The sequence below is a fragment of the Notolepis coatsorum genome (assembly GCF_963971535.1).
Source record: "Notolepis coatsorum genome assembly, chromosome: 19".
NCBI lineage: Eukaryota > Metazoa > Chordata > Actinopteri > Aulopiformes > Paralepididae > Notolepis > Notolepis coatsorum.
In genome coordinates this window covers 23,639,567-23,657,221 of record NC_140183.1, presented here as the reverse complement: position 1 = coordinate 23,657,221, position 17,655 = coordinate 23,639,567, and the positions used below count along the sequence as shown (strand labels likewise).

General features: G+C 44.3%; 1 protein-coding gene across 2 annotated transcripts in view; it reads right to left on the bottom strand.

Annotated features, from left to right (window-relative positions):
- Positions 1-7,679: 7,679 nt before the first annotated feature.
- Positions 7,680-17,655, bottom strand: part of ibtk (inhibitor of Bruton agammaglobulinemia tyrosine kinase) — a 107,754-nt gene continuing 97,778 nt past the window's right edge. For both annotated transcript variants that reach the window (XM_084335796.1, XM_084335797.1), the window contains exons 28-29: positions 15,614-15,746; positions 7,680-15,166 (exon numbers count right to left, since the gene is read on the bottom strand). In XM_084335796.1, the coding sequence (XP_084191922.1) occupies positions 15,041-15,166; positions 15,614-15,746 (259 nt within the window). In that variant the 3' untranslated portion in view covers positions 7,680-15,040. The remainder of the gene's footprint in view (positions 15,167-15,613; positions 15,747-17,655) is intronic.

Genomic DNA, 17,655 nt, shown 5'->3' with positions numbered 1-17,655 from the left:
ACGCTAGAGAAGCGGGCTGAAAAATCGATTATCCATGACCTGGTCAGCGCTAACGCCATACACGCACACACATACACACACACGTTGTGACCGCTGTGAAAAAACATCTGATTAACCCAAAACTGGTCAAATAGATTCCTTACCTCAGATCAGATGTTCTGCAAAAAGATGAATGCAATTCCTGATCGCCATTCCAAATATTGATCTTATTGATCCAACGTTATAGTCTGAAACGCATGATCCAAGCTGCTTCCAGCCTCGCTGTGTATCTGGTAACACGACACTGCTTTCCAGAGGTGGGGAAACCCTGGGGCGGAGTTTTTCTTTAATGTATTTTCCCATCAACTCCAATCCAATGATGTGCATTACCATCCGGGAGACGATAGGGGGCGGTATTTGCCCTTTTCGAGGTCAGAGCCATTCCCAATGATAATGTCAGGCTGGACGGATGAAAAATAAATGGATATCGCTAATAAAAGAAATAACGATTAAATAACGAGAAATATCATTGTTGGCAACCAACGCATGGTGGCCAACAACGAGATTTCTCGTTGTTGGCACCCAATGTGTTAAGGAACACGCCAACATTATGGGAAATGCACTTACCATCCTTTCCAGAGAAGAAGATAGATACCAATTTCCTCTCTCTTGCTAGCTCAGCTTAAAACTCCGGAGAGGTGTTTTTGGCCAAAAGCTGATCCGTATCCGACTCCATTCATTTGTGCTGAGCTAAGCTAGCGTGCAGCCAGATAGCTTTCCACTGAACGCAGAGAGGAAATTGGTATCCATCTAGTCTGACCTTGGAGAAGACGGTAAGCGCATTTCCCTTCATTATTATCATTATCATTATTATTATTATTATTATTATTATCATTAATTATTATTATCATTATGAATTGAGGGGACCCGGATGTAAACCAGATGAAAGTCTTTCTCTGGTCTGCATCCCCTTAACAATTGTGTGTATTGAGCTGTACTGTACTGTACCCATTCTGCCATCTGTTAATTAAAATGTTTCAATGAATGAATCAATCCCATAATGTTAGCGTGTTCTGTTAGGGATGATTTTCTAATCTCCTAATTGATTATAATTGAGTTCCTAATTGATTACTATATTATAAATAAATACAGAAAGGAAGTATAATGTTCTTATATTTCATACTGAATGAGGAGCCAAGACCGGTGGTCGAACGCACCCGCTTAGCAACAGGGAGAGAAGAGCTCTATTCTCAACCCCTGGGTTCCTTCGCCAAGTGGCCACAAGACGAGATCCTGGCCTGGGGAACACGTGGCTCTGAGCCCATCAGATCAACGGCACAGAGAAGCCAAGAAGACGTCACCAGACAGCAGCCATGACAGCAGGCGGGTGGGGCACACTTTGGGCACGCTCAGAGAGTAGGCCAAAGCCCTTCCTGAGGACCTTAACAATCTTTGTAAAAGCAGCTAGCTGAGTGACGGTTGTGGAGCGGTCGGGGTAATCCAGTAACTGGCTCCATGTCCACTAAGCAGGATGAGAGGGCTAGTCGATGTTCTACCCCTCTCTATGGCTATGAAGAGACAGTAAGCTTCCGGAAAAGGAGCTTTCAGCCTGAAGAGGGTCAGGCTTGGGCAGAGTATGAATAACTCCTAAGGAAGGACTTATGGTGGCCAGCCACTTTCTAGAGCAACCAGAGTGATCTCCAGAGAGGGAAAGTGACAGATATAGGCCAGTAGTTCTCCACCTTAAGTGCCGAGGACCCTCAAATGGATACACATTAAGCCTGCATGGACCCCCATTTGAGTAGATTTCATATGTGATTAAGTCCAGAAGTCTATCGGTCTACTGTACTCGAGGAGGTAACAGTGGAAAAGCCCTTGATCACAATAGTCACCTACAGTACATTCTCACACTGGACTAACGTCTAGTGAATGAAAGTGAAATTAATTTTTAAAATTATAATTTTCTCAAGGACGCCTGGGAGTCCTCCGGACCCCACGTTGAGAACCACAGTCCTAGGCGAGCCACGAGGGGTACCCCGACATTCAAACGGGGTCCCCTGAAAAAGTCCCAACTCATTATATTGTTATTATTAACTCCACTAGAAACACCACTGATGGCTTTGCCACTGAGCAGCATGTAACATCAGTTCAACTTCTGTCCTCCTCAAATGTATTGTTTCTGCATTAGACAAATTAATATTGTGCTGCCCTATTTCTAGATCTGTCCAAAGCATTTGATATGGTTGATCATTCTCTTCTATTGAAATAGACTGTGCAGTATTGGTTTTGATGGAATTGTTTGCGGTTGGTTCTGGAGCTATTTATCAGGCAGAAACCAATGTGTGAAAGTGGGCAAAACACAGTCAGAATTACTACCCATTACAAAAGGTGTTCCACAAGGATCGATCCTAGGCCCTGTTTTATTTACTATTTATATTAATGATATGTTGTCCTTGAAGGGGTGTCGAGCTTATTTACATGCAGATGACACAATTATCTACTGTAGTGCAGATTCTGTACAAATAGCTACTGACAACTTACAACATTCATTTAATGCTCTGCAAGATTAGCTTATAGGCCTTAAGCTTGTACTAAATGCAAGCAAAACTAAATGCATGGTGTTCTCTCGGGCCAGACATATTGATCACAATATGATTTGATTTGCTTATATCGACTAGGAATGGGTTTGACATAGAAAGGGTAACTGAATATAAATATCTTGGAATCTGGCTCGATGATACATTTTTGTTTCAATATCATATAGACAACGTTGCCCGTAAATTGAGGCAAACATTGGTTTTCTTCTGTCTTGGACTATGGAGATATGATTTACAGAAATGCTGCCCCTTCGACTCTTAATATTAAACCACTAGATTCTGCTCATCATTCTGCTCTTAGATTTACCATTGGTGACATATGATACACACCACTGCATCTTGTATGAGAAAGTGGGTGTGTCTGCTCTGGCAGATAGGCAAAATCAACAGATATTTATTTATCCTTAAGGACATTAACAGGAAATGACCTCCTTATCTCACATCACTACTAGTCTTGAACTCTAGAACCTATATAACATGCTCAAATGATTGGCTTACACTGGAGGTTCCCCATATACAGACCCAACTTGGAAAATCAGCCCTTCATTATAGTGCCCCTACTACATGGAACTCTCTTCAGCTCTCTCTGAAGATAAAACGACCTATAAAGCAGGGGAAGTTTAGAAGTTTACTTGCAGGCTTGCCTGCAACAGTCTAACCGTTTTTTACGTACTTAAATTAGTAGATTTTATAACTGATATGGTGTTCTTCCTTTTAATGCACTTCATCTACAGTATGTAGGCCTATATGTTTACTATGTAAAAAAAATCACTATGTACATACAAAAAGAAAATTATTTCTCAGTTTTTCAGGTGTTTCGTGCATTGGTCTTTGTTGTATCTTCATCTGGGATGCAGTTTCTGGTGGGGTGTGTCGTGGTTGGGGGGGGGGCGCGGGTAGTTTGAGTGTACTTGGATTGTTTGCTGGGTATGGTGATTGAGCCACCATTGTGGCACCGTGCCTGTCATTGTGCATGGTGGTGTCGTTTTTGTGGGCTGCTTTGTTGCCTCTGGTCCTGGTGGCCTTGCCATTGCGGGGGGATCGGTGGGTTCTATGTTTTTGCTTTCAGATTCTGCAGGGGTGGTGGGTAGTGTGCTCCATGGCCGGGGGGGTGGGGTCATGTTCGGGCGGATGGACATGGTAGTAGTTGGATGGGGGGGTCCCTGGGGTGTCGGTGGGTTGGGGTAGTTCAGTGGTGGGGACTGGCCGGGGTCCGTCGGGGCACGTGCGGGAGGCTGGTGTTCGGCTCTGGAGGTCGTCTGAGGGGGGGTTTGGCTGGAGCCTTTCCCGGACCTTTCGTGGAGTTGGGTGCTGGTCTCTTGCGTGTGCTTTGATGGATTTTGGTTGGTTTTCATCGTTGGGTTCCCTCGGTTCGCTGGCGCTTTGCGTGGGGGGCTCGCAATGGCTTCTGCAGTGTTTCGGGGTGTCCCGGTGTCGTCTCGGACCGTCCGTGGTGCTGCAGGTCTTCTCATTTGACCGCTGTTGTGTCTGTCTGCTTGAGTGTTTGGAGTCATTGCCTTGCTGCGTGGCTCCTTTGTCATGGCTGCAGGTCCTGGGGCACGTGACGTGTCATTCCTCCATGGAGTTTGGGGGTGGGGTTAGCTGGTTTCCTCGTGGTGGCGAGGTCGCGGGAGTGGCATTCCCGTTGCCGTGCATGGCAGTGTGAGTGGCACACGGGCTGTTTGTGTTTTCCTTTGGTCATGACATGCTTTATCAGGGCACGCCTAGAACTTGTTGCAATACCAAACAGCCTACTAAACGCCTAGAACTCATTGCAATACCAAACAGCCTACTAAACGCCTAGAACTCATTGCAATACCAAACGGCTTACAAAATGCCTAGAACGCATGTTGCAGCCAGAGTGGTTACCTGCAGGTGCTTGATTGATTGAAAATTTTATCAACAGATTGCAGAATGGGTACAATACAGTAGGCTACAGCTCAATACACACAATTGTTAAGGGGCTGCAGACCAGAGAAAGACTTTAGTCTTGTTTACATCAGGGTGCCCCATTTTCAATTCATCATACTTGGCAGGGGTCATGTGGCCAGGCTGTGAACAGTTAAAGTAATGTGTCGACATCTTCACTGTGTGGTTTGTTGTCACCATCATCATTAACTTCCTCTAATTTCAATGATTGGCACAGGATAATTTCACTTACTTCTCAGAACGGACTTCTCTGGTAATTTGGCAACTATCGTAATCCTCCGGTCGGTCCTTTCTGTCCAGGCTGCTGAGTTGGAGTTATCAACCTAAACCTTTCAGGCTGCTGAGCTGAAGCATCATAATGTTCAGTTATGAACCTAAACCTGCCTGGAGGTTAGGGTATATATTATACCGACCCATTACCTTAACTCATTCTGCGCCAGTCACGAGAAAAGTCGACTTAACTCGCCAACCGTTCAGTGCCAATCACGAAAAAACTCAGGTTTTATTTCTTTTATTAGCTATATCCATAAATTTTTCATCCATCCAGCCTGATGTTATCATTGGGAATGGGTCTGAGCTCGCAAAAGGGCAAATACCCCCGCCTACGCCTTCCAGCCGGTATTGCACTCTATTAGAAATGGTGTCGTTTCTTTTCTGGGCCGATCTGAGCCGCGCGGGCGGGGTTTAAATACTCCGGCAGGACGAGCGTTTACAACGTTACATTTGCGATGCTGCTGCCCCCCCCCCCCCCTTCATATGCAATGCCGGACAATGTGGGACGGACCTCCACGAGCAGTTTTTGGAATGGCGATCAGATAATTGGATTATTTCTTTTGCATTACATCAGAGACCAGGTAAGGACTCTATATATCCAATCTTGCGTTGATCTGATATTTCTTTCTACCGCGATCGAAGCTGTCTGTGGCTTTTTACCATTGGCTGCGGTGGGGGCCATTTCATGTATGCACGAGGAAGGATAATAATGATAATCTAGCGTTGATTTCAGGAAGATTCGATAATCAGGCGAAAAATGACGTGTTTAGTGTATTCCACTAAAACGCTATTATCGCGTCTTTTCCTGGGATTACTAAGAATCAGCAAAACTATACTCAATCAAAACGGTATCAAACGAAAATGTACGGATGAAAAAACAATCTGTTTTGTGCATGTTGACTGGAAGCAACTAACTGACAATCGACGGGTGTATTAGACCCATAGCTATAATATAAGATATATTTGAAGCACTCGCAAATCTTGCAGTCTCCCCATTGATTAAAGCGATGGTGTTCTAGCGCCCCGACCCCTGGCGCTGATTGAGTTAAAGTGGGGATTCAAATGTTATTGAATATATATACACATAAACATGCTGTTTGACTTTGCAGTATGGTCAGAAAATGAAAATCATGTATGCTGATCATAGGGGGCCTTTCAACTGAAACAGGCCCCACTTGCTAGTGGATCCTGAAACGTGGCCCCTTAACCTATGATGCTGATAAAACGGCAGCATGCTCCATTCTTGTTTTTCGGGTGTCTGAATGCATAAGGGCTCTTGGAGTTAATTGGCAGTTTTTATTGTTTCACAAACAAAACGAATAGAATTTATTTTTATATACGGTAATTAAATAAACAATAATGATTTACTCTCAACAAAAGCCAGCCATCCTGAAGTTATCCAACGGAGTATTTTCTGAAGCCCGACAATAGAATGTTTCAGGGTCAATAAAACTTTTATCAATGCCCACCATTTATCAATCATAGCCAGGGGAAAAGATATTATTTCCATTGCGAAGGAGGTGAACGCCCCCCCCCCCCCCCCCCCCCCCCCCCTGGTGAAAATCTGCCCTCTAGTCACGGAGCAGGAAGGAGGTGAAACGCTCCCTCTCTCGTCACGGAGCAGGAAGGAGGTGAAACGCTCCCTCTCTCGTCACGGAGCAGGAAGGAGGTGAACGTTCCTCTCTCGTCACGGAGCAGGAAGGAGGTGAACGTTCCTCTCTCGTCACGGAGCAGGAAGGAGGTGAACGCTCCTCTCGTCACGGAGCAGGAAGGAGGTGAACGCTCCTCTCTCGTCACGGAGCAGGAAGGAGGTGAACGCTCCTCTCTCGTCACGGAGCAGGAAGGAGGTGAATGCTCCCCTGGTGAAACGCTCCCTCTCGTCACGGAGCAGGAGCACCGCCGTAAAGTCCCTGTGATCTTTTAGCTCATAATAAAAACGCGTCGACCAGATCAGTGATCCGATTTCACAAAATATGGGAGAAATTTCCCAATGCAAATTATGATGCAAGTAACTCACCGGAACGGTGACTGGGTGTCTGTAGCAACCATCTAACTTCCTGAGCCTCGTTCCTCTTTTGTACATAATCTCACACGTCCAAAAAACTGTTTTGCATCACATTCGCTTAAGTTTGACAGTTATTGAGAGTAAATGAGTTTGAATATGGTCACCTGTGATGTCATTGGGGACATTGAATCCTTGTGTTGTGTTAATTGCAGCTCAATGAAATGATGTGGGCGAAGAAATAGCAATACCTTATAGGAACTGCTACCTTATCATTTCATCAAGTAAATCAATGTGTGCAAAACGGTTTAGTTTTTTGGATTTGTGTGAGATTATGTGCAAATGGTGAAGTGGCCCTTCAACGTCACGGTGACACGACGTAGAAAGGACGGACTCTTCTGAAAGGCGTTTTGAATCACCGTGCATCACTTCTGCGTGTGGCTAATAGGTCCTAATGGGTCATTAATATTCCCCCCCGCGAGCGCTTCCTCTCCAGACTTCTAATCTGATGCTCTACCTGCAATTCCAGCCAATAAAACCCCTAAATCACCCGCCTCTCTCTCTCCACGCCGAGGTCACCGCCGTTAACACGAGGTGGAGGCTCTGCGCAGGCGGCTCCACCTCGTATTAACGGCGGTGACCTCGGCGTGGAGAGAGAGAGAGAGGCGGGTGAACGGTGAAGTGTCGGCGGATGAAATGTTATCTTTATTAAACGCGGTTAAGAGGCACGTTCTTCAAAGCCGGCAGCCGTGTCCCTGCAAAAATCGATAAGACGGAAAATAAAGTACGAGAATTAAGTGAGAGAATTAAATGAGTTTCTGCCGTCGTCCGGTGAGCTGTCGTGGTAATTAATTAAAGAGGATCAGTGAGAAGAAGAGAGACGGGGAGAGAGACAGGGCCTTGCGCACAGGTGACTTTATTGCATGTCTTTTCCTCTTCATATTCTTAAATCACACACACAGTCACACACACAGAGAGGGCGATGGAGGAAGATGAAGGCTTATACATGGTCCTAATCTGGGGTACCAAGCCAACACATTGGCACCAGAGCGGAAAACTAGATGATTTAAAATAAATAAATATGTATATTTTAAGTGCTGTATCTGTGTGTAAAAGTGTGCAGAGTAAAAGGCACATTACCTTCTCAATAGCTTGTTACCTGCATGCAACACTTAAAATAAAAGGGGTATGAAGCTAGTTTGAATTACTTTACTACGGTTATAGTGAGTCGCAAGCTTTCTGACCAGACTGCTGGTCCCATACATTTCAGCTTAATTGACCATGTCTTAAATGTCATATTACTTAACAGACCTTTTCAAATTTGACAATGTCGTAAACATTCTAAATGGGATTATTTATAAAAGTTCCTGTTGCAATGTATGCTAATATCAATATGTAACAGGAAATAAACGTGGGGCCAAAGTCATTCCCCTAGCAACACACTTCCACTGAAAAGGTCTATATTACTGTTACTTATTACATGGCGTTTTCACATTCGCCGAAATGCTTGCTTGTGATTGGTCAATAGCGCGCGTCAGAGGTCAGTTATCAGACAATAATGACCGCTGTGGGACAATAATGACCGCTGTACGCAGCTGTTCGCAATCAAGCCCACAATAATGACCGCTGTGCGCAGCTGTTCGCAATCAAGCCCACTGACATCAGTGCAAACTGCCGGCTGCCGGGGAAGCTGCTGGGGGGCGGAGCGACGAGCACTCAGCGGAGCCAGAACCAGTGTTACTGTTGCGAGTCGATGTAAAATGAATTAGGTATATTGTTAGTAAGTTAGCCATGTAATAAGCGGGAACATTAGCTATACTCGATCATTGTCGCAAAATAATTGACCTTCACTGACGTTTAAAACACCTCGCCGAGGCGGCTCGGTATTTTAAACTCTGTGTCGGTCAATTATTTTGCGACAATGACCTCGTAGCTATACATTATTCCTTACTTAAAGTGCCATTTGGTGGATTTGGCAACACCTGTGGTGGCCGGTGGTAACAGCATTGTGTTTGCATTATATTTAGGTATTTGAGTCGGCGACCAGGCCACCACCAGTGGAAAGAGTGCTTAAGGAACAAGAATACATTGAATGGCTATTGTGACAAAAATGCCACTGAGAATATAATATATATTTAAAGGTGCTATAGATAAAAGTTTTTATAAGCAGAGCTTTTAGAAAGGTGCAGAATAAAAGTATTGATGAATGGATTTATGATTTAAAAAATGTTGGTCGGTCCAGAATGCATGTTGTTGTTGCGTACATGTATCACCTGCTTGGATGAAAGCTGGTCCTCTAGTGCAACATCTAATGGCTGACTGTTATCTATAGCACCTTTAAGCAATAGCTCACAACATGCCGTGGTGGTATATGGTTATTATATCACTGCCCATCAGCCTTGATGCTGCTTTAACTCTGCCATGATAATGTTCTATATTTAGAATATGCAGGCTTTTGTTTTATGTTTAGCAGGAAATACTTTTTTCCATAGATATGGACTGCTCAATGCACTCCTCCAGGTGGCGCTATCATGGAGGTCAAAGTTAACACTACCCCCACTAACTGACTGGATGGCTTGTTTTGAGATGCGAAGTGACTGATGAATTGTGCAAAGGAATTACACGTCATAGCCGTGGTATATGGTCCGATATATCTGGTGGTCTGATACAGCTATGAACCAATCGGATTGCTTGATTTGAGCTACCCATATTACAAAATATAATAATCTTGAGGATTAACAATTTCAATGTATGGGGGTAGGTTGCGGCCACAGAGTCAATCTGCTGTGCAGACTGACATTAATATATGGATCACACTGTGCAGACTGACATATTAATGTATGGACCACACTGTGCAGACTGACATATTAATGTATGGACCACAATGTGCAACTACTCACTTCATTTGCAAAATAGCTTTACTCAATAATAGCCAATGCGTTTCCTCTTTTTCTGCTTGGCACCAATTTCAGACCCCAAGAGGTCACATACCCCCAAGAGGTCACGCAACCCCAAGAGGTCATACAACCCCAAGAGGTCATACAACCCCAAGAGGTCACGCAACCCCAAGAGGTCACACTGTATAAGAGTCAGTGGCCCTGTGGGTTGGGTACTTTGGGCCCAGCGGTTCTGGTCACTACTTCTTTGGCAGCTTCACATCACCAGACATTTAATCAAAACTGCTGACAATATCTTTTTGGGAAGAATATCCTCTTTTTGTTCTCTCACGTCATTCTTGTTTTGAGAACGAGCCTCCTTGAAATCATGAATCCCTTCTCTGAAAGCTTCACTTCACTAGATAGTCCAATATTGAAAACATGTTCGTCGGTTATCAAATGGAGGAAAAGAACATATATATATGTAGAGCTGCAACAAAAGTAAGAGGTGATGTAACACTAGGGAGCGTGAAGACGTTAGTGCAGCCCACACCTTAACACTGAAGTAACAGTCATATTACTTAACAGACCTTTTCAAATTTGACAATGTCGTAAACATTCTAAATGGGATTATTTATAAAAGTTCCTGTTGCAATGTATGCTAATATCAATATGTAACAGGAAATAAACGTGGGGCCAAAGTCATTCCCCTAGCAACACACTTCCACTGAAAAGGTCTATATTACTGTTACTTATTACATGGCGTTTTCACATTCGCCGAAATGCTTGCTTGTGATTGGTCAATAGCGCGCGTCAGAGGTCAGTTATCAGACAATAATGACCGCTGTGGGACAATAATGACCGCTGTACGCAGCTGTTCGCAATCAAGCCCACAATAATGACCGCTGTGCGCAGCTGTTCGCAATCAAGCCCACTGACATCAGTGCAAACTGCCGGCTGCCGGGGAAGCTGCTGGGGGGCGGAGCGACGAGCACTCAGCGGAGCCAGAACCAGTGTTACTGTTGCGAGTCGATGTAAAATGAATTAGGTATATTGTTAGTAAGTTAGCCATGTAATAAGCGGGAACATTAGCTATACTCGATCATTGTCGCAAAATAATTGACCTTCACTGACGTTTAAAACACCTCGCCGAGGCGGCTCGGTATTTTAAACTCTGTGTCGGTCAATTATTTTGCGACAATGACCTCGTAGCTATACATTATTCCTTACTTAAAGTGCCATTTGGTGGATTTGGCAACACCTGTGGTGGCCGGTGGTAACAGCATTGTGTTTGCATTATATTTAGGTATTTGAGTCGGCGACCAGGCCACCACCAGTGGAAAGAGTGCTTAAGGAACAAGAATACATTGAATGGCTATTGTGACAAAAATGCCACTGAGAATATAATATATATTTAAAGGTGCTATAGATAAAAGTTTTTATAAGCAGAGCTTTTAGAAAGGTGCAGAATAAAAGTATTGATGAATGGATTTATGATTTAAAAAATGTTGGTCGGTCCAGAATGCATGTTGTTGTTGCGTACATGTATCACCTGCTTGGATGAAAGCTGGTCCTCTAGTGCAACATCTAATGGCTGACTGTTATCTATAGCACCTTTAAGCAATAGCTCACAACATGCCGTGGTGGTATATGGTTATTATATCACTGCCCATCAGCCTTGATGCTGCTTTAACTCTGCCATGATAATGTTCTATATTTAGAATATGCAGGCTTTTGTTTTATGTTTAGCAGGAAATACTTTTTTCCATAGATATGGACTGCTCAATGCACTCCTCCAGGTGGCGCTATCATGGAGGTCAAAGTTAACACTACCCCCACTAACTGACTGGATGGCTTGTTTTGAGATGCGAAGTGACTGATGAATTGTGCAAAGGAATTACACGTCATAGCCGTGGTATATGGTCCGATATATCTGGTGGTCTGATACAGCTATGAACCAATCGGATTGCTTGATTTGAGCTACCCATATTACAAAATATAATAATCTTGAGGATTAACAATTTCAATGTATGGGGGTAGGTTGCGGCCACAGAGTCAATCTGCTGTGCAGACTGACATTAATATATGGATCACACTGTGCAGACTGACATATTAATGTATGGACCACACTGTGCAGACTGACATATTAATGTATGGACCACAATGTGCAACTACTCACTTCATTTGCAAAATAGCTTTACTCAATAATAGCCAATGCGTTTCCTCTTTTTCTGCTTGGCACCAATTTCAGACCCCAAGAGGTCACATACCCCCAAGAGGTCACGCAACCCCAAGAGGTCATACAACCCCAAGAGGTCATACAACCCCAAGAGGTCACGCAACCCCAAGAGGTCACACTGTATAAGAGTCAGTGGCCCTGTGGGTTGGGTACTTTGGGCCCAGCGGTTCTGGTCACTACTTCTTTGGCAGCTTCACATCACCAGACATTTAATCAAAACTGCTGACAATATCTTTTTGGGAAGAATATCCTCTTTTTGTTCTCTCACGTCATTCTTGTTTTGAGAACGAGCCTCCTTGAAATCATGAATCCCTTCTCTGAAAGCTTCACTTCACTAGATAGTCCAATATTGAAAACATGTTCGTCGGTTATCAAATGGAGGAAAAGAACATATATATATGTAGAGCTGCAACAAAAGTAAGAGGTGATGTAACACTAGGGAGCGTGAAGACGTTAGTGCAGCCCACACCTTAACACTGAAGTAACAGTCATATTACTTAACAGACCTTTTCAAATTTGACAATGTCGTAAACATTCTAAATGGGATTATTTATAAAAGTTCCTGTTGCAATGTATGCTAATATCAATATGTAACAGGAAATAAACGTGGGGCCAAAGTCATTCCCCTAGCAACACACTTCCACTGAAAAGGTCTATATTACTGTTACTTATTACATGGCGTTTTCACATTCGCCGAAATGCTTGCTTGTGATTGGTCAATAGCGCGCGTCAGAGGTCAGTTATCAGACAATAATGACCGCTGTGGGACAATAATGACCGCTGTACGCAGCTGTTCGCAATCAAGCCCACAATAATGACCGCTGTGCGCAGCTGTTCGCAATCAAGCCCACTGACATCAGTGCAAACTGCCGGCTGCCGGGGAAGCTGCTGGGGGGCGGAGCGACGAGCACTCAGCGGAGCCAGAACCAGTGTTACTGTTGCGAGTCGATGTAAAATGAATTAGGTATATTGTTAGTAAGTTAGCCATGTAATAAGCGGGAACATTAGCTATACTCGATCATTGTCGCAAAATAATTGACCTTCACTGACGTTTAAAACACCTCGCCGAGGCGGCTCGGTATTTTAAACTCTGTGTCGGTCAATTATTTTGCGACAATGACCTCGTAGCTATACATTATTCCTTACTTAAAGTGCCATTTGGTGGATTTGGCAACACCTGTGGTGGCCGGTGGTAACAGCATTGTGTTTGCATTATATTTAGGTATTTGAGTCGGCGACCAGGCCACCACCAGTGGAAAGAGTGCTTAAGGAACAAGAATACATTGAATGGCTATTGTGACAAAAATGCCACTGAGAATATAATATATATTTAAAGGTGCTATAGATAAAAGTTTTTATAAGCAGAGCTTTTAGAAAGGTGCAGAATAAAAGTATTGATGAATGGATTTATGATTTAAAAAATGTTGGTCGGTCCAGAATGCATGTTGTTGTTGCGTACATGTATCACCTGCTTGGATGAAAGCTGGTCCTCTAGTGCAACATCTAATGGCTGACTGTTATCTATAGCACCTTTAAGCAATAGCTCACAACATGCCGTGGTGGTATATGGTTATTATATCACTGCCCATCAGCCTTGATGCTGCTTTAACTCTGCCATGATAATGTTCTATATTTAGAATATGCAGGCTTTTGTTTTATGTTTAGCAGGAAATACTTTTTTCCATAGATATGGACTGCTCAATGCACTCCTCCAGGTGGCGCTATCATGGAGGTCAAAGTTAACACTACCCCCACTAACTGACTGGATGGCTTGTTTTGAGATGCGAAGTGACTGATGAATTGTGCAAAGGAATTACACGTCATAGCCGTGGTATATGGTCCGATATATCTGGTGGTCTGATACAGCTATGAACCAATCGGATTGCTTGATTTGAGCTACCCATATTACAAAATATAATAATCTTGAGGATTAACAATTTCAATGTATGGGGGTAGGTTGCGGCCACAGAGTCAATCTGCTGTGCAGACTGACATTAATATATGGATCACACTGTGCAGACTGACATATTAATGTATGGACCACACTGTGCAGACTGACATATTAATGTATGGACCACAATGTGCAACTACTCACTTCATTTGCAAAATAGCTTTACTCAATAATAGCCAATGCGTTTCCTCTTTTTCTGCTTGGCACCAATTTCAGACCCCAAGAGGTCACATACCCCCAAGAGGTCACGCAACCCCAAGAGGTCATACAACCCCAAGAGGTCATACAACCCCAAGAGGTCACGCAACCCCAAGAGGTCACACTGTATAAGAGTCAGTGGCCCTGTGGGTTGGGTACTTTGGGCCCAGCGGTTCTGGTCACTACTTCTTTGGCAGCTTCACATCACCAGACATTTAATCAAAACTGCTGACAATATCTTTTTGGGAAGAATATCCTCTTTTTGTTCTCTCACGTCATTCTTGTTTTGAGAACGAGCCTCCTTGAAATCATGAATCCCTTCTCTGAAAGCTTCACTTCACTAGATAGTCCAATATTGAAAACATGTTCGTCGGTTATCAAATGGAGGAAAAGAACATATATATATGTAGAGCTGCAACAAAAGTAAGAGGTGATGTAACACTAGGGAGCGTGAAGACGTTAGTGCAGCCCACACCTTAACACTGAAGTAACAGTCGTGTTTTAGGCCAGGTTGTGAGGACGCTGCAGGTATATCTCAGGTATGTTGCAGGTATATCTCGGGTACGTTGCAGGTATAATAAATGGTACAGAGCGCAGGGCTCCCCAGTTGGAGCGCCTGCTTTTCATCGCACTAATCGAGCGCGACGCCGTCTTGAAGTATGCACGAGCTTCCCACGTCTCAAGAGGCCGTTGTGCGTTAGTCACGATTAGTGTGATGGAGAGCAGGCGAGCGCTACACCAGCCGGGGTGCGGAGCGAGTGAAGAGCGGAGCCCTGCAGCTCTTGAGCCGTTTATCTATTTATGTATTTTCCGTATGCACTCCTACACATCGCACACATCTCTCAGGTATGTTTCAGTGGAGACGTGGCCGTGTTTTCCAGCAGGTCCCCGTCCTCCTCGGTGCGTTGCCGTTCACACACTCCTACACCATCGCACACATCTCTCTGGTATGTTTCAGCGGAAACGCGGCCGTGTTGTCCAGCAGGTCACTGCGTGTCAGTGTTTGGTCCAGGTGGGGATGGCGATGGGACCCTGGGAAGAGCGCTCCACCACGATGAGCTCATCGGGGTTGTTCCTGGCGGCGTAGTGGACCAGTAGGTCCTGGATGGCCCGCTCCTCGATCTAGCCACACAGAGAGGAGAGGGGGGGAGGGGGGGGGGGGCAAGATGATCAGCTGGAGATATGGAGGATAAAACCGCATAATAAAAACACGCTGACAATGGAAGATGGGATAAGCTATTTCTTTCTCACATAGTAGCAGAAAGCCAAATGAAAACACCCTGCGGTGCTTAGCATGCTGTGAGGCGCTGACAGCATCTGGCCCCGGGCTTCAGAAGTGGCTCCTCTTAAAAGACACAGCTGGAGGCAACTCAGCTGGAGGCAACTCAGCTGGAGGCAACTCCTATCTAACCGCCACAAGGACTTTATTGTAAAGATACACGCCTGCCAGATAGGGAGGGGCCACAAGCATAATGATGTGTGTCCATCTCTGTCAGCTGGATGCTGCGGTTCACACACACACATGATAAGAAATATGGGAGCATGCGTGTGCCATGTGTGGTTACAGACCTGGATGAGACACAGTGGCTTGTCTCTGCTGCGGATCAGAGCCGCCTCCTGCTGCTTCTCCTCCTCCACGATGGAGGCAAAGGCCACCGTGGAGAGACAAGGAGGGCTGCCCACCGCTCCCAACACCCAGGGCCTGGCGAGGGGGGAGGAAGAGGGTGAGGGAGAGAGAGCTTTAACAAACATTTTAACTGCAACACATACTGTATGCTACACATGTGCATTAAATCAGTAGAATTCACATGTTTCTATAATATTGTGCAGCTCAGTTTTTTTTGGGGGGGGGGGGGGGGGGGAGAAATAGAGGCAGAGAGAAAAAAGGAAAGAGAGAAATAAAGAGGGAGTGTTATTGGGAGAAAGGATAATGAAGAGAGGTAGGGAAGGATCTCTCTCTCTCTCTCTCTTAGTTTTAGAGTAAATCAATGAATCATTAATCAAGGACAAAACACAACAAAAAATAAAACTATAAATATAAAATGAAGTTTAACAACCAGATCAATGCTGAAAAGGTGTTAACAAGGTGATGGACCAGACAAAAGACTAGGGTAAAACTGTAAGGTGATGGACCAGACAAAAGACTAGGGTAAAACTGTAAGGTGATGGACCAGACAAAAGACTAGGGTAAAACTGTAAGGTGATGGACCAGACAAAAGACTAGGGTACTCTGAGGAGAGGGAGGGAGAGAGAGAGAGAGCGGGAGAGAGCGTTTTACCAAACATGTATTGTGCAACTGCAACACATACTGTATGCTACACATGTGCATTATCAGTAGAATTCACATGATGTTTCAGAGAGGAGAGGAGAGAAATAAAGTCTCTCTCTCTCTCTGTTAACTTGCAGGACCTTGGATCACCCCGAAGGAGCAAGCCGATATGAAACATCTGCAGCGCTTAACGCCGACACAGCTAGGAGCAACATATCAGTATCTCTCTTATACACCCACACACACACACTTTCTGTGGCCTGCATTCAGAGGCCGATATCACATATCTTGCAATAAAACATGATTCCCAAGCAGAGGCTGTGCATATTGGTTTCTCAGTTAACCCACAAGACAAGAGAAGGAGAGAAAAAAACCATATATACAGTATATTAAAAGTACAATACGCCCACAATACAAGAGACGGGGAGAGAAACCAACCATATTTACATTAACAGTACAATACACCCACAAGACAAGAGAGAAAGCCATTGTATTTACAATAACAGTGTACAATACACCCACAAGACAAGAGACAAAGAGGAAGCCATTGTATTTAGTTACAGCACAGTACACCCACAAGAGACAGAGAGGAACCCTTCACATTTACAGTAACGTTATGTTACCATAATTGACTCATCCATGTTCCTGCTCTCAGCTTGCTGGGTAATCTGTGATCGCAACTCCACAGCTCAACACAGAGAGAGGGTTGAGGCTGTGCTGTGCCCTATGGTGGGCATTAAGGTTTTGAATTAACCACAGCTATTTGGTCCAAGAGGGAAGACGGGATATTTTCAACTCCGTCCGTTCGCCTTCACGTCTTTCCATTGATCATTTCCATGTGACTCGATCGCAGATCAGATATGAATTCAGATCCGTCAGGCGCACGTCCCATCTCCTGCCTAAGATGTTGTCAGAAACATATTTTAGTGAACTGTTTAGATGATTGGATTATCTCATTCCTCATAAACTGCTGAGTCAGGTTTAAGTACTCGGTTTCTCTATTGCTGTACCATCTGGCAAAGATTTTGATTTACCACAATAATCTTACTATTCAACATTGGAAACTCTCTGACAATGTAAAGCAGCTGCATACATTTAACATAACATTCACATGTTACCCAAGAGTTTGGGTTTCAAACTCTTTAAATAAAAATGTGTCCTCCTATATGATCTTGGGAAGCGATGGGTGTAAATTTTGCATAGCAAAGTTGTTGCGGCTAATGTTAATGTTCACCAGAGGCTCCAGCATGGGGAGGGGGCGGGGCCAGTGGAGCTCTATTAGACCTGTGATGTTTGTCCTGCTGACTGTGGTTTGAAAAGGTCAGAGTGACAGAGTCACTGG